This window comes from Phragmites australis, chromosome 23 (genome assembly GCF_958298935.1).
Source record: "Phragmites australis chromosome 23, lpPhrAust1.1, whole genome shotgun sequence".
NCBI lineage: Eukaryota > Viridiplantae > Streptophyta > Magnoliopsida > Poales > Poaceae > Phragmites > Phragmites australis.
This window is the reverse complement of record NC_084943.1, coordinates 22,981,883-23,007,013: the sequence shown is the minus strand read 5'-3', so window position 1 is coordinate 23,007,013 and position 25,131 is coordinate 22,981,883. Positions and strand designations below refer to the sequence as shown.

The window sequence follows — 25,131 nt, the reverse complement described above, 5'->3', positions numbered from 1 at the left end:
ATTGATTCACGGCTTGATGGATGTGTGTCTCCATTTCCAGTTCCAGCACCTGTTACTCGGCTTGATCGCCCTCTGAGCACTGTCTCTCAGAAGCACACTGGAGGGCAGGCATTGGTATACTCTATACAAGTTGAAGAATACGACGATCATGGAGCTGCAGCAAGAAACATGGCGGAGTGGCATTGGTATAAGTAGCTCTCTTCCTGCGTGCCTGGATCTGCATGCATTGCTCTGCTCTGAGCGCGTCTACGTGTCTAGCTCTCCTCCTGGGAGTTCTGCAGGCTGCTGTATGCGTCTCATTTATGCTGAGGAAAGGGGCAATGTTGAAACGCAAGATGGGAACGGGATCACGGACAGACTATTATGTTCCGCCTCAGCGTGTGAAGGCGTCTAGCTGAACCTGGTAAACTGGTCCAATATTGTTTTACAGAAAATGCAGTTTTCACTTTAGGAGCCTGCGCACCGATACTAATGAGTTTTCAAAAATTCTCCAAAACACCTGGCCGAATTTGTTGCACTTTAGGCTCAGATTCAACAGGTTCACCTGAACCCAGACGTCCCTGGCTCCATTGTCTGGCATTGGACGGTGCATGCAAGGCTGTACAGGAGAATATGGAGGCCTGTGCAAAACTAAAACTCCCTACTGGAAATCAAGGTCATGTCATTGATATAAAAACTTGGATGCGTGGCTGGCTAAGTGAACTCTTACTTTTATAGCTTGGTCAACTATTAATTCACGTCTATGGTGAAGATTGGAACTATCACAGGAGATATCCCTGATCCCATCATTTACTACCTTGGGGGCTTACGGCTGCTTCCCGATTAAAACCGGGCATGTGTGGCTGTGTCTGGATATCAACACCTTAGCCTCTTATACATATCTTGTCTTAAACACCTTATTCTCTGAAGTACTGAGGAACCTCAACTGGTGTGGCATCCGAACCGCTTGAAATCTAAGGGGGTACGCATGGGGAACCTAAAAGTCTCTCGAGCCCAGCGGAAATTAATGTTTCTCTCTTTCTTTTTTAGGACGCTTAACCTCCCAAGTGACATGAAGTTCAGAGCCAAAATCTAAAAGCTAAACGGCGTCGATGACCACTCTTTAGGTGGACTATGTTCCTATGACACCTAAGTGGTGCGATCAGACTTGACCATGGTAATGAGTAAACTTTGGGGGTAGTGTTGGAGTATAAAGTAAGAGGGCATTCTAGCTAATGGGCCCCATGGGAGATGTGACGACTGCTGGGGAATATTTCCTGAACCCTGGCTCAACAAGCGATCAGCCCTTAGCTCACACAACCAACGCGAGGCTTGCACGACCAGCCTCCTTGTGATATAATATGGTTCCGCAACCACGTCTATACCTAACCATTTAATTGTATTTATTGATATCTACTCAAGTGTTTTTCTTCCCGAAGCACCTCCTCCAGCGAACAAAGTCGTGGCCGGCGTAGATGGGCAGTGCCCCGTCCCATAGCATTAATTGCTACAGAGTGGGGTGTTGCGGACCATCTTGCGTCACACGATGGATGAGACATGATTTGCAAAACGACCAGATAAGTGGATGGTTTTATAGGTAGACTTGTGAACCGCAGGGACAGGACGGCATGACAGACGATCTTGCAGCGCACGGCGATGGGACAGGCCAGGCGACCGAAGGAAGCAGGTACGACAGCGTGCCATGGATGGAATAGACGTGCAAGGCTCTCAAGGCAAGTTGTGTTCACCAGGTTTTCCATGATGATAATCCAAGAGTAGAATATCTAGCTAGATATGAATATGCTAAACATGGCTCACTTGTAAGTTCTCTTTTTCTCTAGTATATAAAGAGATGAGGACTCGGTTTATAGGGGGGAGGGGTAAGAGCCGGAAAAACTCATCTGTAATCAGTTCACAAACTATAATAATAAAATACATAAGACGTATGGTTGTTATCCTTCAGGAGACCTAAACTTTGATACCCCTTCATGTTCTCTAGTCCATCACAAGCACACGAACGCCATAAGTGTTGTTCACGCATTCACCGACCGGTACACCTTGGAATCATTATCAAGAATTAACCATCGACAACTGCTTTTGCTGAAAGCTGTTTATGACTTATGCCAAAAATTATTGGCTTTTACAAGAATTTTTACAATAAGTCAGTCAGTTTGTTTCAACTTATAGCTTCTAAGAAGCAGAAACTAGCAATAAGCTATGCTAAATATGACCTATATATTCATGTATAATCTATTTTGTGTAACATACCAAATAGAAGATGAGAATTAAGGTGGTAAGAGAGCGGGCTGCCCGCCAGCGTGAAGGATGGAGAGAGGAAGATGCGAAAAAACGACTCGCCAAATTTCCAAGGAACAGAGTGGGAACAGCTGAGTTAATGGTCTACAGTCCTAACTATCAATTACATAGATTAACTCAGTACTAATCAGGATTTACGGCAAGAAAACTGGGGGCCTGTGCAGCTGCCCAGCCTGAAGCGTGCTGATCGACGGCCCTAGCTGCATGGAGAGTACCCTGCCAAATCCGTCTACCTTGCACAATTTCGTGGCTCCTTAACACCCTTTAATGTAAACGTCGTTTGGAAGGCAAAAATGAAGAACAAGTGCAAATTCTTTACACGGATGACAATCCAAAACAAAAAAAAAAAACTCACTACCGACTCTTTTCTTCTCTTCTCCTATAATAAATGGCAGAGTTCCTGCTTTTATGGTTAAAAAAACTCACTACCGACAAGCTTGCGCTCTGACAACTATTCCAAAACGAACCAGAAACAGCCCTTCGCCTTTGTCTCACACAAGTTGTAACTTCCAATGTGTTGGCCATGAATCAATTAGCTATGCCATCATATTTAAGCCCATCAAATTTCTCCATCAAGGATTGGTGGCATCAAACTTCCAAGAGCACAGTAAAGACAAAAGACGAGAAGTGAATGACATCATCATATACACAATGTGAAATATTCAAAAGTAGCGCAAACCGAGTGTAGGTCCAAGGAATATCCATGTCGGACAATGAGGTGGCTAATTGAACAGTTGAGGATTTCTCTCAAAGGCGTAGAGCTTTATTTTTTAGCTCCGTAGTGTCTCCCTCCCCGTCGTTTGGGCTTTATTTATCCTTTCCTCCCTGTTGTACTACTAGGTTTCTTGCCTTGAGGGGCGGTAGTTTCTTCTTTCTCGAATCTCTCTTATTAATGAATGGGCAGAGTTCCTACATGTTTCGAAAAAAAATAATCTAGATGAAGAATACGATGCGACATTTAGGAAATTTAGGAGAATGGATGTGCACGCTCTTAGGGTGAGAATTTGGCTCTCATTGTTTTACTCTCTACCGTAAAAGCTTTAGTTAATTATCTCTCCTATTTAAAAAGTACATAATGAGTCTTATACCCACCTTAATCCCACATCCATCCCTGAATCACTCGCTCCCGACGTGTGGACCGTCTTCTCTGTGCGTGCATCCAACTATTTCTCCCCTCGCTCTTCCCACCCGATCCACAGCCTTTTTTGCGTGTACTCCTCCCTCCTCGTCGACCTCCTCGCGCTCTGCTCCTTCAGATCCCCTCGCCGCTCCAGCGCGCACCTTTGGGAGCCTATCGACGTACTCTGCCCGCTTGCCACCGACCTCTTCACGTTGCGCGCCTCCAGATCCCCCCTCGCCGCTGCGCGCTCACCTCTCGCCCCTCATCTCCTCCCTTCGCTCCGCTCTTGCCTCCACAACCACGGCCTCTGCACTCATCACCGTCGGTGACGGCCACATCTTCTCCAACAGCCTTCACATCGGGCGGGGGGTGGGGGATCTCCCGTGTGCGCCAGTCGCTATTTCTTGCCTCTTCGTGCGTTGGCTGCTTTGCACCATGATGCCAAGAACGACGCATGGGGCAATGGATGGAGGACCTCCTGGTCCGCGTCAAGAACGGCACGGTGGCTGAGCTCGGCCACATGGTGCAGGAGGTGGTCGACCTGGCCGAGGAGGGCGGGCTCGGGGAGGAGGACGACGAGGATAGGCTCTTGGTGTCGACGCTGCTCGCGTGGCTCACCGGCACGGGGATGCCAAGGCCAGGGTCCGTGTCATGGGCTGCGTTGGCCGTGGGCTCGTGGGCCGCGTTGGCCGCCAGAGCAAGGTGAGCTAGCGTTTGATGGGCTCTTTGTTGCCTATGCTTGCGCACTCTTTGTGTTCGATGGTATGCTCGCGCGAAATCAGTTTGGTATTATTTCGGATGGTAAAGCTCTGGCTACATTTGAAGGATTACCCTTTGCCAAGCTGCATTTTGTGTCACTTTGGATTTTATAATGGCATGCCATGTTGCAGCTCATAGGACGTTTATACCCAACCATTCAATGTATACTGCAGTTTGTGTTATCTATACCTACCTAGATCGTATTTGTTTCATTGTAATGATGTCGAGTATCAAAAGAACGTAAAAAAGTATTCACGAAAAAGTTATGATTAATTAAACTTATTAATTGATTATCGAAGTTAACATCATCTCGATGATCTTTATTGTGACACTTAAATATATTCTTTTTTTTCTCTTATCCTAATGTGATCAGATTTGCTCTATGGCTCTACAGGAGAGGTTGGCAAGCACTGAGGTACTTTCAAGCATTGTTGGTTCATTGTCGAGAGATATCGATGAGAGAAGGGAAGCAATTGCAGTGCTATTGGATTTGTCAGACATACCACAAGTTCGGTAGAGTATTGGCGGGATCAAAGGATGTATTGTATTGTTAGTCACATTGAGGAATACACATGAATCAGGCACCAATGATGATGCCGAGAAGTTGCTGCACATTTTATCATCCAACTCACAAAATGTTCTGCTGATGATAGAGGCTGGTTATTTTCGACCATTGATATGTTACCTGAAAGAAGGTATTATAATCTAGCGTATTATATTTTGACCTGACATTTTTTAGCATATGCGAATATAAGTTATGGTGGTATTCTTCATGTCTTGAAGGTTTTCTACGAACAAACATCTTATAGTAGGCGTTACATTATGATTTTTTTATCAAAGAAAGTGTGAAGTTCAGTCTGCATGTGCGATCTAAATTACTTTTCTATATTACTGAAAATGATGTATCAATCAACTTTGTGTTGTCAAATTGACTTTTATTTTATTACAATATATGTGTTTTGACCTGTCAGTTATTTTATTTCGTAATTTTTTTTTCCATTATAACGTATGAACATGTAACTAGTATATTTATCCAGGGTAAAAGCTTGGGAGGAAACTGCAAAATGGAAATCCCATCTTCCAAGTACAATGAAGTACGTATATGCTTACATGTTCATCGGCACTGTGATTGGTGCTCGGGGAAGAAAAGACTTTTCTTAACTAACAAGGAAGAAATGTACTAGTCCTATCATTGATTTCAGTTCAAACATACCTGTCGTTGATGGTGTCCATGTCGGCAGCGCGGGGGGGGGGGGGGGGGGGCTACCCCGACCGGTCAAGGGAGTGGGGCTCCTCCGGTGACTGACGCCCGTCCGCCGCTCGCAACGCCGGCGATGTGGACCCACCCACCCATGCGGCTCTGAGGCGGCGCCAGCCAGCCTGGACCGGACCAGACCAGACGCGCAAATGAAGTCATCATTTGGTGCGTCACTGCCATTGCATCGCGGTCCAAATGAAGACATCGGTTGGTGGAATTTTTTTAGCCTATTTTAAATTAATATTTTAATAATAGCACGTGAAAATTTAAAATTGTAGAGTAACTCTTTATCACACCAAAGATACTAACGTGACTCTTATTTTGATCACGCTAATCTTTTTGACGTGACTAAGGAGCCACGCTGGTGGCCGTCCCAAACCATACCACGCGTCGCCGATGTGGTAGGCCCGAATCGTGGTATAGGGATTGGTGCGACCGGCTGTCACGTCAACGCTTTTGGTGTGACTCAATTACATATAGAAGGCCGTCCCAACCTTTCTCCTTCGTACCTCTTCTTCCTCCTCCAACCGCGTGCGACAGAGGTGATGCTTCCCTCTCTAGCGCCGATGAATCCCCCATATCTCCACCAATCAAGCCCGATTTGAAGGTAATTTCGCGGGAACGTATCCTAGGAAGGTAGCTCATCCATTCCCTAAGATGGGGGGGGGGCTTACATTTGTAGTTCAAGGGTAGTTAAGGTTTACGATAATGTTGATGTTGTTCTATGAAATTTCTACATTTTGAGTTAGATCGGATGTCATATATCGTGCTATGTATGTATAGTTACGTATGTGTATCGTGAGGAATTTATTGCATGCAGTTATTTGAGTGTAGGAAATTGAATATATCTCAAGGATGTTGCTGATTACAAGAATATTTGTCTAACTAAGAGCTTGATGCTCCTTGTTCTTCGGCTGGAACTACGCTCTCGTCCTGTGCTTTGGGTTTTTGCTGTCCTTTTTGTTATCTTCTTGGGTTGTTTTTCGGTTGTTTTGTGGGATGTCTCTCTCTTTCTCTTCTGTGCTGCCGGCTCTTTTATGCACTCGCCGGCTGTGGCATACCCCGAACGGAAAGGAGGGGGGCACAAGTTCCAAGACGCCGCGACTGGGAAAGGCGTCATCATATCTTCTGGGTGAATTGACCGGGGGGTGGAAAACGCAGCGCACGCCCGGTCACCTGTCACCATAAACGCCCTGGCAACGGGCGCCGTCGAGAGGGCCCTCCGGGCAGCCGCAGAGCAACCCGGCGTGCCCGCCCTGTCTTGTTCCTCTGCCACAGCAGGGTGGCGAACGGAGCGCCTTGATCCTGGCGATGTTATCCCGAGACACACTGGATGATACGGGACGAGACCCGTGCAATTAATGGCCCCACGCCCGTATATGTGGATGTGCTCGAGGTGCTGGGCTAAAACGGATATTTTATTGACCAAGAATGCATTTTGTGGTAATGGCTTAATGTGTACGGAGGAGAAAGGAGATAGTGAGAAAGAGTTGATTAAGAAGGGGATGATATTTGATAGTCTTGATGCAGTGAACTTCTAGTTCAGAGACTACTCAGCGCGGCACCATAGGCTATACGACATGGTTCATTCTTATGCGAAGGAGAGGTATACTATAAAATATCAGAGAGGTTGTGGATGGAGTGTATGAGTCCGTCTTATTCCAAGCAACGGCCGATGATGTAAGGTCACAAATGTGAAACAATCTCACACTTGTGGGTCAGTAAAGCCCGAACAAGTGCACTCCCGGTGCACAGCGAGGTACCTTGGTTGACGCATCGCCCCCATTGTTTGGGCAGACCCGGATATGATTGTGGCCTTTGTAATTGAGTCTATAGATGGGTTTACCAATTACCGCGTGTTGTATGGCAAGGCATGGATGGTGAAGTAACATGTCATGGCATTACTATAGGGAGATTGGAAGGAGGCATACGCGAGGGTCCCTAGGATCTTACATGCAATTTCACATTTCAACTCCAGGACTAAGTGGTTCATTTTATCTAATGGTATGATAGGCAGCGATAGTGGTGTCATGAAGCCCTTCATGCAACGTATGTTATGGTGCTTTCCTCAATGCGTGGAGGTCTTCAAGCATTGTAGGCCCGTGATTAGCGTTGACGTTACTTTCTTGACGGGAAAGTACAAGGGTGCACTAGTGATTGATGTTGGCATCGATGCGAAGGATTGGTTGGTCCCCCTAGCATTTGCGCTGACAGAAGAAGAGAGAAACAGTAGTTGGTCTTGGTTCTTGTACCTAGTTCGCCGTCACGTAATTGGATCGAAGCGCCAAGTCTATATGATATCAGAACGGCACCAGGATCTCCTTAATGCAGCTAGAGAGCAAATGGAGAGTTGCACTTCTCTTGTGCACCGGTGGTGCAAGCGTCATTTTGCTGTGAACATTTGGAGAAGACAGAAGAGCATGGTTATGATTAAGCAAATAATCATCTTGATGATTAATTAGAATATTATTTGGATGATTTCTCATAAAATATATAATAATAGTACCACTATCCATAAAAAAACTTACATCTAATAATTACAGCTATCCTTAAAAACATTGGTCTAATAATATTGAATCCTAGATCTGATGCCTAACCTATATCCACAACTAGATCTGATAGCTAATCTAACTAATTTGTAAAACAAAATACTAAGATTATTATATTTACCTCTAACACTGAAGGATTCTAGCAGTGTTTCGCTGCTCTACTCTCCTTTCCATTCCCTCCCCTTCCTTCTCTCCTCTCTCTCTCCCTCTCTCTGCGTGCAATGGTGGGAAAGCAACAAATAAGCATAGTGATGTGTGGGGAGGCTGGACGTAACCTTCTATAGGGAAATCTGTCACCCGTTGAAAGGGCGATATGCTACTTGTCGCCTTTCCAGCAGGCGATAGTGGGTGGCATCTGACATAGATGTCATTGTGGCCTTGTCGGCTATTGAAAAGCCGCTGACACCTCCTATCACCTGACAAGAGTATAGTTTTGTAAATTTTTAAAACGGATACATATATTTGTTATTTTTTATTTAAAAACATAAAAAATCATGCTTACCCCACCCAACCTAAAGATGTAATGTTGGGCCTCTACCAACCTATCCCATTATAATAGCCCCCTCTCCTGCATGGGGAAGTCACCACTGAGCACACCTGAATTTCAGGCTTAGGCGCTCAACTCACCCTCTCTCTCTCTCTCTCTCTCTCTCTCTCTCTCTCTCTCTCTCTCAACTGACGGAAATCAGGATTTTGGCGGACGGGCTTCAGCCGAATGACAGAATTCAGAAACTGAACCTCAGCTGGGACTTTGTGTTTCTTTTTTTTTTGGTGCCTCTGATGTTGCGACTTTTCCATTGATTTGACAGCTATTTAAAGAGGATTACAAGCTAACTACCAGGCCTTGATGGCCAAACAAAATGCAGCACGAAGGATGATCGTGTGCCATCCAACACGGCTATTAGCTCGTATCATGCCGCCACTGACTAACTGAACTACCTGAACATGTGCTAAACTGAAGTGACAACCTAACTGGCGCACCCTCTAGCTAACAGAACGGGCCCAACTTCTGAACACCCAGGAATTTTTTTTAAGGAACTAATACTATCGGTATAGTCCAGAGATCCCTCAAGAAAATAATTGTAAAAAAAATATAATATAGAGAAAAATCTTTCTCTTCTTTATTTATCTGTGTTCTATAATGAGTGGTTTTGCCTTGTATATATATAGTACTAAAAACCTTTAAGAGATAAAATTAAATATTTTAAAAAATCAAGACGGATCCACATTCGGTTGTAAAACTTCAGGTTTTCTAACACTCATCAAAACTCCCCCAAAAAAACTTATCGCAAAGTGCATATATCTTATCAAAACTCTCTAAAAACCCAGTAAAAAAAGATAAGAGAAAGAGTACATAGCTCACGATATGATCACATAAATTGCCTCATTAAAAACTTTATCATGAGAAACTTCAGAAAAACTCATCTAAGGGAAAAAGAGTACAATCCAACCAAAATGCTTCATAAAATCTTCATAATTAACTTATGGAACTTATCTTCTTGACTAAGATTTAATTCCTTGTATCGGTATTATATGAAAATTCTCTCTCTAAAATATACAACTCTCTAAGCCTCATTGTCCAATGCCACGAACACATCTTTTAAAACTAGATGCAGGAAGAGACTTAGTGAATAATTCTATAAGAATTTCACATGATTTAGTATGCATTACCTTTATTTCATTCATTTTATGCAATTCATGAGTATAAAAGAACTTAGAGTTGATATGCTTCGTTAAGTTGCTTTTCACATATCCCGATTGTACTTACGCAATATATGCAACATTATCTTCATAGATAATAGTTGGGGTATTAGTAGTGTTCAAAACACATAACTTCTGGATATGATTGATCACTCTTCTAAGCCATGTGCATTCTCGTGCGACTTTATATAAAGCTATTATTTTCGAGTGGTTCGTCAAAGTAGATACAAGACTTTGTTTTGATGATTTTTAGGATATTACAGTTCCACCGTATAGAAAAATATAGCCAGTCTATGATTTCGCTGTATGCAGGTCTAACAGATGCCCAGCATGTGCGTATCCAACCAGACTTAGCTCCTGATTCTTTCTACAAAACAGACTCAGATCTTTGCTACTTTGCAAGTAACGTAGAATATACTACACGCCCTTCTAATACCTTTTAGTGAGCTCTGCATTGTATCATACAAGTATGTTTACTGCAAATGCTATGCCTGACCTAGTACTATTAGCTAAATATATCAATGCACCTATTGCACTTAAGTATGTGAATTATGGTCCTAACACTTCTTCTCCCTATTCTCTAGGTCTATAGGGATTTTGATATGCTTGCAATGACCTTCCAACCATATGGGTTTTAGCATAAAATGATTTTTCAAAACTAAATTGCTCTAACACATTTTGAGTGTAGTTTGACTGATATAAAAAAATCCATCTGCCACATGCTGCAGCTGCAGGCCACATGCCACGTATTCTACAATAAGAGATTATGCCTTATATATATATAGGCAAAAACTAAAAAATAAAATCGAATCTTTTAGACCACATCCAATTGCTAATACAGTATTTTTCAACAGACTCCTTGCACATGCTGAAGCGGACGGGGTCTGCTGACTGTGGCGAGCAATGACTGCCACAAGCGCTGCGCCAAGGCCAAGGAGGACCCCGCCCGCTTCCGCATGTCGCAGCCGTACGTCCTCGCCGATCGACGTTGGCGCTCACCGCGGCGAGGAGAGACGACGTACATGCGTGGGATCCATGTCAGTCCATGAATACAAGGGAGCTTTGCGGGCTACCTATGGTGCTAATTGCATGCATAATCACAGGAGCCCGTGCAGCGCTGACTGAGCCACATTCTTTGGCTTTCTGGGATCAAATTAAAACTCTCATCTCCTAGCTACGACAAGATCAACATAGTTTTACACGACCATTATCGTCATAACAGTGTTAAATGCTTTTCCTTTAATCTCATTGCACCAAAAAATGTTGTTCCTGTGGGTGTAAGTACTATCGAGCCCGAAAAGGACGCGATCCATTCCATCCTCTGCAGCTATCGGCCACCGGAGGTGCAGAGCAGAGGTGATCGATCGATCCATCAGCCGTATCCGAGCATCTTTGGCGCGAGGCTGAGCAGCGGCTGCAACGTGCTGGGCGCCAACTTCCTGGCGAACAGGAAGCACACCTCCGCCGGCTGGCCGTTGTAGAGGCACGGCCGCCGCTCCGTCGTCGTCAGCCTCCTCAGGAACGCCTCGTCCACGTCCGCGCGGCCGAACGTGGCCGGGTGCGCGCCGCCGCGGGACCAGTCCACCCACGTGGCCACGTCACGCTCCTGTTCGCGATCCGCCCCGGGGCCACCACGGAGAGCACCGTCGGCAGGTAGTGCTCGTCTGGGTAGCACGGCGGGCGGCAGTGCTCCCGGAACCTCGGGTAGTACCAGCCGTCGGCGACGACGTCTACGGCGAGGGCACGGTCGAGCTCGAACCACTGCGCGCCCTTGCGCGACTGATTGGGCAGCACCTCCGGGGCCAGGCCAAGGCGGTAGCGGCCGCGGCTTTGAAATGGTCGTCGTTTTCAACCGCTTTCTTTTTCCTTGATAGGGAAGCCTTGGCTTTGAAATGGTCGTCGTTCTCAACCGCTTTCTTTTTCCTCTATGCCGCATAATTTTTCAGAACTTTTCATGATATTTTTATAGCATTTTGAATTTAGAAGGATGACATAAGCTTAGATTTGTAATTTTTCAGAATTTTTCCGATTGGATATGGACAGTGTTGGTGTGTGCGTGCGCGCTCAACCCAACCCAAGCTACCTGACGGCCTTCATCGCCTTTCTTTGACTGCAAAATGGAGCTAGCCGCGTCGTGTGTTGGGCTAGTCCACACCACTGGAGCCGCGTTTCCTTCATTCTTCTTTCTGACTCACTGCAGACTGCTTCACTACTTCTCCATTCGTTCATGACCTCCTTGGTTCCAAATGCGTCGTTACATTTTACCACCTTTTTCTTTATTCTCTCTCTTTTGAGCAGACGAAAGTAGTACCAGAGAACATGGGAAGGGGGAGGCGAAAGAGGCACTATGGGTGCGTTTGGTCGCCCCTGGCAGGCCGTATTTAGCGCGCCAAGCTCACTCGAGATATAGGTTGTGTTCATGCAATGCCATTTAATTTGTTTTGTTGTTTGTATATGTGTAGTCTTGATGAGAAGATATAGTATTTGGTTGCCTACATAAATACATGTTGCATGATGTTAATGCGGGAAAACAAGTGTTAACATATGGTTTATTTTGCGTACCTATACTCTAATACCTCTTAGTTTATCTTAGGAATAAGTCAATTTCCGTCCCCTTAACTCGTGTGTTTGTCTAATTTCTATCCAAACTTCAAAACCGTCTAATTTTTACCCAAATGTCAAAGCCGGATAAATTTACACCCCAAGCCCGTTAGAAGTGGTATTCAATGACATAACGGTGGTTTTTGCTCCAAGTTAGTAGCATTTTATGCCAACTGGACCATGATGTGGCGCATTGTTGCCAATTTAGGCTTGGGCTTTGGATATCACTAACAACCATCGTGTCATGATAATTATTCTCCATATTCTCATCAGTTGCACTTTAAGGGATCTTTTTATAGGGGGATTTTCTTCTTTTTGGTGTGAAAAAATATTTTTATAAGTTATTAATTTTTAATTGTTGTTCAGTTGAAAGTTTAGACTAATCTCTTTTTGCACGGTGTACTTCTTTGCCTATTCTTATCGCCACATCGTGGTCCAGTCGGCAGAAAATGCCAACTTACAACAAAACCTGTCACCACATCATCCGAATACCACTTCTAACAGGCTCAGGGTGTAAATTGAACCGGTTTTGATAGTTGGGGTACAAACTAGATGGTTTTGGAGTTAGGGGTAGAAATTAGACAAATGCAAGAGTAGGGTTGGGGGGTAAAATCAGACTCATTCCTTTATCATATTAACATTTAATACACCTCGAAATACACCGGTACCACTTAATACACAATAACCATCAATTAATGACATCGCTAGCTAGACGCCAACACACATGGAGCCTATATCTGCAAAAACAAACATTTCTGTGTTCCCATTAAGCCTGTTCAGGACAGCGGAGGCAACCAGTTGAAGGCATATTATCCTGAGCTACTTACTACCACACGAAGTATCTAAAACTGGCTGAGTTGACATGAATAGGATCAGTGGTTGCTCCGACGTCTCATTCGCAGGCATCGATTCATGGAAATGTTTACCAACCATGTGTGAGGGAGCTGCATGCATGCGATCTGTTAAATAAACATGTGGAACATGCATGGTGCCAATATAGAACGTTCGTGGCGGGCGGATCAGTGAGAGCAACTACTTACTACCACTACGTACAAGAAATTGCAATGCCATGTGTAGCATGTGTGGGAAAGCGAACGTGATAAGAATAAGATGAGATTTCAGGAAGAAAAAGAAAGAGAACATAGCATGCATGCGGAGTTGTATAGAAGGCGGAGGCAGAGCATCATCCCTGCTGGCAGGGGTGACGCCACGTTGAGGGTGCCTGGTGCACAGGCACCACCCTCTCATCCAAAAACACCACTAAACATATCTATGATGAACAGTATATGAACAGTAATTTTTGAATAGTAAACGTGCCGGCATCAGGGTAGTTTTGGATCGGGCTTCGCCCCTGCCTGCTGGTTAGGTTAGGCGCCACCATTGACCTCCCGCCTCTTCCTCTTCTCCAGTCCGCACGCACGTATATATAATCTCCACCCCGGCCTCATCCTCAGCTCTGCTGCTCCTCCATCTCCTCTGCTCCTTGCTCTGCTTCTCGCTCGCTAGGTAGCTTAATTAGCTGCTTCTTGGCAGAAAGATCAATCAATAATGGACGTGCACGCCGACATGAGGCGCCCGGCGGCCCACGAGGCGGCGCTCCGGGCCGTGCAGAAGCCGCCCGCCAAGCCATGGCGCGGCACGACTGCCGCGGTGCCACCTCCGCCGCCCAAGGTGTACCGCGTCGAGCCGAGGGAGTTCCGGGACCTCGTGCAGAGGCTCACCGGCGCGCCTCCCGCGGCAAGAGACGCCAGGCAGCAGCAGATGGCGGTGCAGCCGGTGGCCGTGCGCGCCGGGGCCGCCGGCGAGGAGCAGCAGCTCTACGCGCCGTGGTTCTCGTTCCCGCTGGCGGGGCTCGACGCCCACAACGGCAACGGCGGCGGCTTCATGTAGATGTACTCCTCGTAGTCATAGATTAAGGAAAGCATCAAATTAAGCTTTTTTTTATTTCTTCTATTTCCCGTGCGCTAATTTGGGGGGGAGTTGTTTTATGGGAATCATCATGGACACAAATGCAATATGGATGGTGTGCTTTGTTTCTTAATAAAGTTGTCATATACACACATCAGTGTAAAGACGTCGTGTGAGGATCTTGATATCTTTTCTCTACTTTCCAGGCTGCAATGGTAGTCTTAATTTGGGATCTTCACAAATATAGTTGCAAGTCCATGACTGGATCTCCTGCTTGCATAGTTGCATGCATTGGCGTGTGACAGAAGAGAGTGAGCGTGACCTGATATCATGCATGGTTGGTCAGGTCAAACAATGCGAGTACGATGACGCGATGGACATTGTTGATGAATCAACAAAGCTTTAATCTCGGTCCGGTACGCACGCACGCACGCGCATCACGGGGAGGTCGCATCCACACGACGATGATCAAACATGTTGACGGATATGATCGATCAGGCAGGCAGCCGCGTGGTCAGTCAGAGTCAGACTTGCTGACCGCTCCTTCAATGCTTTCTTCTGGAGAAGATGAGATGAGATGTTGCGTTCAGCATTCCAGCCCAGCCCATCTGATACGTTCCGTTCCTACTAGGTTAGGTAAGGTAGCTTAACAATCTTTACTTGGGAACCGGCTCTTAAGCAAAGTCAGATAATGAATAGTACCATGAGTGATTTTGCTCCTGCTATTATCCGTTAGATTGAAAATGGATTTGTCCAAATTTAGTGCTACAGTGTTACTACAGTACTTGTGTACAGTAAAGCCTAAATAGTATTCTTGTGAACAGAACTTGTGCTACAGTATTCGCTTTAAACCGCTGTTCATACTCTCACAAATTCTTGTCCACGATATTGTTCGTCTCTGCCTTTGCTTAGCAACATCAGACGAGCCGGTTCTCTTTATTTATACCAGCAGGCAGGCTAGGAGAGGAGAGTGAGTCCATGCATTCAGAAAGGGAAACCCTTCTAGACATGTTCAACCCTTCTAGCAACATATTAACTAAACTAATCATTAAAAACATCCCTATTTTGCAACGACCCCCTGAGCCCATACGGCCTCGAAACCCTGCAGTCACGCGCTCTAATATGGTCCGTTGAGTACGTGAGCAGGTCTAGTGGAACAACTGTCCAGGAAAGTCAGTCAATGGGCGCTGGCGTCACGTAGTCCTCCTGGCTCTGCTATGTGGCTATGTCCGATGCGCCGCCTAATTGGAAAGGCCTGATCATGTCAGGGTCGAAGATGTACTCATACCCATGCATGATAGAACTATCTCTAATGACCTGCTTCAGGTACTCCACCTGTATATCTTCGAGATCATGAATCTCTGCGTGTGGTTGATCAAGTAAAACATGTTATGAACAATGAAGAATGAGAAATTATTGGTTGTACTACCTAAGGTAGCAGCGCGAGCTGAGGATGGATCAACATATGTGGTAGAAGGCCTGTAGGAGCTGACGTTGTAGTAGTAAGTTTGGCAACGAGTTGGGTCGTGGCCGGGTGGAGCAAGAACACACCCGACCTGAAACCCAAAATTTGAAATCTGACCAAGACCTGAAAAGCAAACTGGGTGCAAAAATACCCCTACCTCGGCCCCGGTCCCGACAGGGACCCGAGACTCTCATTATCCTCAAATAATCAAATTTGGCTACTGAACACACACAACAAACCTTACATGATTCCAAACTAGTAATATGTTGCTACTCAGCTACTGTATATATATATTGTCAGTATATTAAGTAAAGAGGTATCCTGACTAAACAGGTTCTATAGGAGACCTAACAACTAGAGTCGCATACTCCTCAAAATATGATCGATGGCGTACTCCCCAAAATATGATCTTCAGCTGTGAAACATAAAAAAACGGGTGAACTGAGCTTGTGGCTGGTGACTTCAACTTGTAAGCCACCTTGCCCACTTTGGCTTCTACTTCATAAGGACCAAAATAACGAAATGAAAGCTTGCAGTTTGTTCTTGTTGTTCACAAATGCCTACACATAAGGTTGCAGCTTCGAATATACTTTATCGCCCACTTCAAAAGAACTCTCTAACCTGTGTTTATCGGTCTGGTCCTTCATGGGTTGTTGAGCTCTTAGTAGCTGTTGTGGGAAGTACTGTAGCCATTCATCCAGGTCAGGTACAACACAGGTAACAGTACCCTGAATTTCAAAGTGCCTGGGCTCATGCCCATACAAGACTTCAAATGGGTTTTGCTCAGTGCCGAATGATAACTGAGCACTGGTAACAGGTGCTGTTCACCACCAAAGTGCAAGGTTTGGTGGTTGTAGCGGGTGCTGCAGATATTTGGGCGATCTGGAAAATCAGAAATGATGCGTGTTTTCGAAATAGGTTACCTGTAGATCCTTCGGTGGTGGTTCTTTCTATTTGTTCATGGATCGAATATTTGGCTTTAATTCGTTGCAGAGAAAAGGAGGGCGAAGATTGCTAAATGAAAGGGCCAGGAGAACCAAGCAAGTACATGGATGGGCACCAATGTAGAGAGGGTTGTGTCATGGATCAGCTAGTTATGTTTTAGTGTTTCTTTGATGAGTCGGTGATGTTTTGGGTAGGAGTTGTTTAGCTGAATTTGTGTTGCAATCTTATTGATCGCAGTCTGCATGGGGTACACAGATGACACAGGCATACACGGGAAGGTCACACGCACTTGCAAAGCTTCAACCAATACATTAGACAACCATTTACAGTGCTTGCTTACACCGATTTCCGCAGATTTAAGCAAAAGCACACACAAAATGCACACTTATTTAATCACTAGTACTTAGTTATATTGTCTCCCATACATGCATGCTAGAAATATAACATGGAGTATAGCTAGCTCGCCTCGTACATAAATAGAAGAGTCGCTAGCACACGGTCGGGTGCTGGTGATCAGCAGTAGGCGGTGCACTTGTCCTTGCAGTCGACGGTGCACGACCCCCCGCCGCCGCCCGCGCCGTAGCCGTTGCCGGCGCGGCTGTAGGACCAGAAGCACTTCTTGGGGCATGCCACCTTCTTGCCGCAGCAGGGTCCTTTCTCCTGGCACACCACCGTCGGCACCTCCACGCCGCCGTGCGCGTACCCGCCGGCCGGGCCGCCGTACCCCGCCCCCCACCCGCCGCCGTACAAGCCGCCGGGCGGGATGCCCGGGATGAAACCGTAACCACCGTAAGGCGCTGGCTTTCCGGGCGCCGGCCCCGGGAGAAGGTTGGCGCCGTCGAGGTCGCGCGCGGCGAAGGCGAAGGCGACGTCTGCGCAGAGGAGGAAAAGGAGGGACAAGGTGCGGATGCAGTGCTGGTGCGCGGCCATGGCTCTGGGTAGATGTGGTGTGCGCGCGCTAATGCCTTTGGAGTGGCGATCGGCCTCTATATATGCATACGCGCGCGGCGTGAGTGCGATCGCGAGACACGGTGGTTAGGCAGAGCTGCTGTCGTCTGTGAGCACGCAGCACTCACCCACTGTCACCAAAGCTGGAGTAGCATGCTATGGATGTCATGCATCTACGGGTCCAGCCATGCATGCAGGTGATCTTGTCACCAAACTAATCAACGAAGTAGCCATATGATGGACGGATCAGTTGCTAGTACCGGTCGCCTTTCACTCATAATAATGCCTTGGATCAGTCCTCGGTCTCTGTCTGGGATTGAGGACCATAGGCACAAAAGATGGGCGAATTTGGGATGTGAATGCAGCAGAGAGCAAAGCTTGTGCTTTTCACACGGGATGGGGACAAAGTTGTAGGCATCTGATGAGCCTGCTGCTGAAAGAAACGAAGCTTAGTGGTGCGACTGCAACGGAACCACACCCATCTGCATCAGGTGCAGCCAGAGTCCCCTGGCATGCAATTGTAGTGGCTGTGGCGCCCATGCATCATCACCAATGGCATCTCCCTCGATCCATGCATCTTCTTTTTCTTTGGTTCTTTATTCTCCGGGCCGGCCGGTAGGAGACTTATGTGCGTGCCAACTTTTGCCGATTCGATGGAACGCAGTGGTCAGACCAAGCTCCATCGGTGTTCTCACCTGCATTTGCCACTGCAGTGGAGGGTGGAGGAGGCTCTGCGTTTTGGCATTTTGGATGGATGACAATTCAGGCATATGTTGAGTTGCCGACAGGGGTACGTGGCACTGCCATAGAGAATAGAGGGGATGTTTTTTTAATGTCTGATTTTTCCTTCATTACATTAGATGTAGATCGAGCGGTTAGAATGTCATCCTCAATCTCCCGTGCGCTAGACTCGACGCTGATACTTATTTTGTTTCTCGTGCCATCCACCTTCTCCTGTCTTTAACGACATTCTACCACTAGATTCATATATATCATTATCATCGTGCTAATTATTTTATTTTCGCGCTCCTCCAACGTCAATCCTACCCACCGCCCACCTGCCACCCACGACATCGGCGTCACCACCGTCGCCTTGCCGCACCGTCACGCACCGCTGGTCCGGCCGCCGCCAGCATCCTTCTAAATCTAGCATCCGGAACCATCCATCAGGCGCCTAAAACGTGAGAAGTTTGCAGAATATATTACAGATTACAGACCAGGCAGAGGCTAAAAAAAACGAATCAGACATGTCTTTTCTCCACACATTGCTGAGTGGCACTGCCGATCGCATTGCATGTGGAGCTGCAATTTCCTTTTCTCCCCACATTGCATGCTGAGTGCCTCTACCGTCTTGGATTTAGGCCCCGTTTGGTTGCAAGAAACGTTTCAGATTCTCTGGTGATTCTCTAGAATCCCTGCCAAACGCACCAAAACGTGAAATGTTTCACCTTGAATCACCTGAAATGTTTCTCATTTTTAACACTATGAGGAGAATCACCCAAAATGGTGTTTCACCTGTTTTGAGAATCACTCAGGCCATTTTTCTTCAAGAATCCGAATCCAGAATCCCTGCCAAACGTTTTCAGAAAATTGAGGGTGATTCACCAGAGAAACGTTTCCAGGGAGAATATGAAACCGAAACATTTCTAGGAGAATCTGGAGCCCTGCCAAACGAGCTCTTAGTCCTGCCCCGAGAAATGCAAGACCACGTGCACCCGTGACGACAGTGGTCACTGCAAACTTGGCCGCACAAAAAGTGTGGTGATACGATCGATGACTAGCTGAGCCGGTGAACAAGATTCGACCGTTAGATTGTTGTATGTTTAGTTGTTTGCAGGTGCACAATCTAGCTGAGAAGGGGTTATATTTGGTTGTTGGTATAAGTATATGTTATATAAAATTAAAATAAAAAAATAAGTATTAAATGATGTTTATTTTATATAAATACACTCTATCATACTTAATTTATCATATTAAATTTTAATCCAATTTAAAATGCATTAATATAAGTTAATACTTACTAATTATATACTAATCGTGTCATTAGCGCAGCCTAGCTGAAAAGAAACATAGATAAAATCCGTTTTCTAAAGATCAGACTACAACAATGATTTTGTATGAAATGAGCCTAACCAAACAAGCCATCCAAACAAGTAAACATCATGTTCCTGCACACGATAAATCTGGCCGGCCCCCATCCAGCTACCAAACACGCCATCAGATTGTGGACTTGGGTGGATGGATGTGCAATGGAGTATAGCTAGCAGCACAGAAGATGATTGAAAAAAAATAAAAGCAGGTGAAAAATACTGTTTTCTGGAGAGGAAAAAAAAACATGTATCTGTCTGGGCTCGATCGGCCCAGGCCTAGTTCATTTGAGACTACCTCTATCTGGCTGGGCTCTAGCATTCTTCAGGCCAGGCCTTAGATTTTTGGGCTCTCGTATACATGAGGCCCCATAAAAGGCCGGATTTAAGCTGGAAGGGAGCAGTAAGAATGGCTTTCCAGCTTAATCCAATCTACAGTAAAACTGTACTGGACGTTGCTAATTCACGCGCACGAGCAGTCTAACTCACGCCCCTTCCGACGGCTCCCTCCTTTTCTTTTTCCCTCTAAGTCTTTCTATTTTTAAAAAATTGTTCTATCAACTTTTGAAAAAAAAAGCTTAGGTCAAACTTTTGAGAAAACATTTAGTTCAAACTTTTGAGAAAAAATTTAGTTCAAATTTTTTTTAGAAAAAATTAATGATAGTATCATGCACGTGTATTTATTATGTGCGCGCACAAGACGACGGACATCCCACCATCGCTTGTGCTACTATTTTATCAACTCTTGCGTGTATATAAACTCTATTTTAACTCCATTTTCATACCATAATAATTCAAACTTATTATGTTTCAAATGCACACAATTCAACAACATTTCAAATCCATAATTTTTCAAATTCAAACTTAATTTTCCCAGAAATTGAACCAAATTACGCCATATATCATCCCAAATAGTTCATCATTATACCACATAGTCGTCTAAAAGAGAAAAAAAAAATTATGCCTTGCAGCCATTGCACTAAATAGGTTATGGGCATCCTCCATGGACTAGTCCCCGCCGGTGTTGGGGATGGTGGCAGCCGCCGGCGGGTTGCACGGAGGAGGTGAAGCAGGCTGGGATGCCGAGGGAGTCGCCGCCGCCTTCCACCTGGTGTCGGGCTGCGCAAGGAGATGTGGAGGTCAGCTGGAGGCAACGGTCGGCATTGCAGTAGGGGCGGGGGACTCCAGGAGGTGCTGCTCCATGTTGTCAACAGGCTACAGCTCCTCTGTCGTGGCTGGGAGCACGTGCCGACCTTGGTGGCATCGGGACTGCCCCGACGACGCGGGAGGCACGGGGACGATGACAGGAGGTGGCGGGGGAGCTGTGGGGGTGGAGACGGGCTCCATCCAAGCTAGGGTGGCGGCAGACGGCCAGGCGGCAGGTGGAGAGGTGGAGGTTGGGGCGGAGACGGGTCAAAATATTCACTCGCTAAAATTTTCGGTTTACTGGAGAACGGGGGTCTCCCTTTCTTTTAGGGAAGGGTCTAGTTTTTTGGTGGTCATAAAAAAATAAAGGGATTAGAGGGTTTTAGGTAGTCTAATGGAGAGGAGAAAACCTCAATAATAACAGTTTTTTTTAATTTGAGAGGCTATTGGTAGTATGATAAAAGATGCTCTTAGCGAAGGCAAATACTGTTCTTTGTTCATCCTCTCCACGGGAGGTAGTAGTAACATTCCAAAGGGCAAAGTAGGAAAAGAAAACAAAGATGCAACGGCTTTAACCGTAGTTGGCGCCAAAAAAGAATCTAAGCAATGCGCGCAGTGACGTGGCGTCCGCATGATTCGTTTCCCATTTCCTTTTTCAAGCCGCGGCGTTGCGAATTTAAGTGATCCCGACTCCACTCATCACTCAACTCGGCAAGCAAGAGAGAGCCGCGCCCCTAATGCCAACCCTCATCGCCTCCACCTCCTCCTCGCCGCGGTGCGCCCACTTCGCCTGCCGCCGCGGCACGCGCACGCGCCGGCTGCCGGGTCCGGCACTGGCTGATGCCCACCACGGACAAGGCTGCGGGAGGCCGCTGGGCCGCGCGGCCGGGTTCGTGGGCGGCGGCATCGCGGCCGCGTTCTTCGCGTCCCTTGAGCGTTGCTCCTGCGTCGAAGTCCGCACGATGGAAGACGACCTCCTCGACGACGCCGAAGCCGAAGCGGCGACCCTGATGCTCGGCCCCGCCGGTGGAGGAGGCAGTAAGAAGAGCGCGCCCGGTGGGAGGAGGGCGGCCGGGAAGGGCAAGCGCGCTGGATTCGGGTGCTGCGAGAATAGTGCTAGCAGTGTTAGTGTGTAAAGTATTGTACTCCATCGATCCATCGAAGCTGTTGAGAATTCTGACGGAAGGTCGATCCATGTACCAAAGAATTGTTTCGGTCCATCTGTTGGTCAATTAAGAAGATCTCTCGCTGATGTATGCTTGCTTGCTTCCTTGTTGCGATGAAATTACATATCAGTTTGAATGATCTGGCTAGTGTTCCTTTAATTAAGTTTGTATGATCTTTACTTGTCCGCACCTACTAAATTTCAGCACCTCAAAACGTCGAAGATTTTAGTCTCCGTCGCTGCCGCTTCGTACGCCATGGTCGACGAGGTTTAGGGTTTAGGGAGGGGATTCCGGTGTGCTTCCCAGGTTTAGAGGTATGTTCGAGGAAACAGGTCAACCCGGTGGTAGTGGCGGGTAGTGGAGGATAGCTGGTGGGTAGTACCAGCGATTGGGAGGTAAGGATATGGCCCGGCGACAGGCGGTGAGTGTAAATCCAGTGGCAGGAGAGCGCTAGAGATAGAGGAGGCCGCGGGCGGGGGAGGGTGAGTGACAGGAAAAAAAAGAAGAAGATAATATTGAGATTTTGCAGCTGACCCTCTTCGACTGAGAAAATGCCTGATTTCAGACAACTGAAGAACAGCAGTACTCTTACTTGTCAGGGTCAGGATGCTCTGTCGTTCCTCCACTCAAAAGTAGCATGACTTATTGATGTCCACTTGTAGTAGCTAGACGAAGGGACTAGTTACTTGAAGGTGCATGTTGTTGTTGCTGTACACAAGTCCTGTCCTCAGCTTTCAAGTGATCTCAAGAACATTCGCCACGGCGACATTATGTGTTTATTCCATCTTTCGCCTTCTTTCTTTTTCCTTGGTGCACGGTTCGATTCGCAGCGCATTAACAATTAAAGCACATCAGCATATATAAAAATCAATCGATGTGGAGACCTTAATCATCTCTTTGAAATAAGAGAAACTTTACAGTACACCATGATACTAGATGATGGAGAGTATCATTGTTGTGATCCAACCGTTCATTTTAGTAGGTATTATTGTAATTATCTTGATACCTTTAGGGGTAATTACGTCATTGACTGACCGGACTTCGGACCTTCGCCACCCATCATCGACCGACCGACGGAGGGTGGAAACCCTAATAAATGAAATGAACAGAATAAGTGAAAGCTTATCCGAAGAATAAACTAACATTTTGATCTCCCTAATTAAACATATAATTTACAAGTTTATCATAGTTTTTTTTTCCAATCCTACCCTTATGATAACCATGATACTTTTTAATGATACCCATGATACTGATGGGCGATAGAGTATCATTAGGTCAATCTAAACCACTGGATAAGAAAAATAGACGACATACACTCATTTAGGTGTACTGTAAAAATCCTCTGAAATAAAGCCTCCTTTATCTTAAAAAAAACAAAGCACCGTTCTTCCGATCTTCATACAAATTAAAATTTGGTCTTAGCATACAAATTAAAAGGCCGACAACTGCAAGCGGAAATGGTAAGTAAAACGATAAAGGGGAAATGGCGCCGTGAAAACGGAGTGCTCGACTTGGATAGAGTCAGAGCTAGCAACCACAACGGTGAATTTAGGAGATGGACGGAAAGCAAAGTGTTCTGGCACTCAAATTGGCTAAATGGGAAGGCACCAAGGATCTAGCACCCAACCTGTACAAGCTAGCGTGGAGGAAGTTCATGATGATTTATCGGAGAACAAATGGATGTCATCCAAGTAGCGTATGACAATAGCTAGCTGATCAGGTAGCGGAATTCGTAAATCTTTGGGAATTGCTGCAGCATGTACAACTGACTAATCAACCGGATGAATTAATTTGGAGATGGACGTCTAATGGCATTTACACTGCGAAGTCCGCTTACCCGGCGCAATTCGATGGATCTTTCAACATCTTTGATGCAACGGCTATTTGGAGGGCTCATGCTGAAGGAAAACATAAGTTCTTCGGATGGCTTCTCCTCAAGAGCAAAATTCTAACTGACGACAAGCTCCAAGCAACGCACTGGCCATGTAATGCACCTCTTAGGATCGAGTTTTGATTTGTTTAATCTTGTAGCTCTTCTTTGTTTTCAGTTTTGTTTCCTTCTTTGGCCCCAAAGGCTTTCTCTACGTTTCTGCATCTCTCTGAAATGAATGGAGCAGTGCTGCTCATGTGTTAAAAAAAAGGGCACGCAGTTTCACCTAAAGTGCATCACATGGAGAGCTTAGTTCTCAACTATCCTTGATGCTTTTACCCCGTCACTTGCCCATTTCTTCCTCTCAAAAAATAAATAAAATAAAAATCACTTGCCCATTTGCAGTAAGGGCTCCGGCCCCGTGCATGTGTCTTTCGATCTGTAGGTAATTTTCACTGTTTGCTTTTTCTTCCTTTTTCATGATTTGGGTTACCTTTGCACTTTGTGAACAACCAACGGTAACCCGCCTACATGCATGATCCCCCGCCCTGGCCTCGCCTCGCCTTCACACATTTTACTTTAATTTTGCAAGAAAACTTAAGCAGCATCCAATAATAAATCATCTGTAATCACAGTTCTCCATTAGCATGCATCAGAGTCTACTTAAGCTTGCCTATCAGCTTGTTCATGAAGGACTACAATTAATCACATAAAGTACATGCTTAGTTATATATCATCTACTACTACTACTCAATTTTAAAAAAAATGCAAGGAGCTACTTAAAGATGGTAGCGGCACCTAAAGCTGGGGCTGCAACTGTTGCAAGATTGAGATTTTAGATTTCCCAAGATAGATTCCCCAAGAAAGGCTGCTTTAATTTATCCCCCAAATCCTGAGGCACCCCATGTGGACGCCCAGCTCTCTAGATTCCGTCTCTCATCGTGCACCCATGATCCATTGATCCAGTCCAATGCATGCTGCAGATACAGACACGAGGATGCAGGCTTTGCAACTACGCAGAATGCACCCACACATACATGCATGCATGACATCTGTCCGGCAGCGAACGCTTAACTAACATAACTCCCTCCTTTAATCTCTAACCACTGCAGCTAACGGATTAAACTACCACTCTTTCGTCTCTCGTGCCGCCCACTTGCTGAAGCAGAAAGGAGGTGGGCAGCTTTAGTACCCAATAGACAACAGATCTAGCTAGTGTAGTGAACAGTGATGCATGTAGTGTTGCTTTTAGTTTTAGGACTGCGTTTAGTTTAGTAGAGTAGATTGGGGCTTGTTTCCAATGCAGTGCAGGC

The 25,131-nt window shown here is 46.0% G+C and overlaps 3 protein-coding genes and 1 pseudogene across 3 annotated transcripts; 2 read left to right on the top strand and 2 right to left on the bottom strand.

Moving 5' to 3' along the window:
• Positions 1-10,483: 10,483 nt before the first annotated feature.
• On the bottom strand, positions 10,484-11,779 carry LOC133906083 (glycosyltransferase BC10-like; annotated as a pseudogene).
• A 1,701-nt stretch (positions 11,780-13,480) lies between these two features.
• Positions 13,481-14,355, top strand: LOC133905769 (VQ motif-containing protein 29-like). The gene has a single exon (XM_062347531.1). It carries the CDS (start codon positions 13,832-13,834, stop codon positions 14,171-14,173), a length of 342 nt encoding a protein of 113 aa, XP_062203515.1. The 5' UTR covers positions 13,481-13,831; the 3' UTR covers positions 14,174-14,355.
• Positions 14,356-16,811: 2,456 nt separating this feature from the next.
• On the bottom strand, positions 16,812-17,777 carry LOC133906276 (glycine-rich RNA-binding protein blt801-like). Its single transcript, XM_062348137.1, has one exon. The coding sequence runs from the start codon at positions 17,529-17,531 to the stop codon at positions 17,115-17,117; it is 417 nt and encodes a 138-aa protein (XP_062204121.1). The 5' UTR covers positions 17,532-17,777; the 3' UTR covers positions 16,812-17,114.
• A 3,725-nt stretch (positions 17,778-21,502) lies between these two features.
• On the top strand, positions 21,503-22,087 carry LOC133906507 (uncharacterized). The gene has a single exon (XM_062348429.1). The coding sequence runs from the start codon at positions 21,520-21,522 to the stop codon at positions 21,916-21,918; it is 399 nt and encodes a 132-aa protein (XP_062204413.1). The 5' UTR covers positions 21,503-21,519; the 3' UTR covers positions 21,919-22,087.
• The last annotated feature ends 3,044 nt before the right edge of the window (positions 22,088-25,131 follow it).

What these genes read in the sequence shown, in the direction of transcription:
- LOC133906276 (XM_062348137.1), bottom strand. Translation starts at nt 17,531, where the DNA reads ATGGCCGCGCACCAGCACTGCATCCGCACCTTGTCCCTCCTTTTCCTC.
- LOC133906507 (XM_062348429.1), top strand. Translation starts at nt 21,520, where the DNA reads ATGCCAACCCTCATCGCCTCCACCTCCTCCTCGCCGCGGTGCGCCCAC.
- LOC133905769 (XM_062347531.1), top strand. Translation starts at nt 13,832, where the DNA reads ATGGACGTGCACGCCGACATGAGGCGCCCGGCGGCCCACGAGGCGGCG.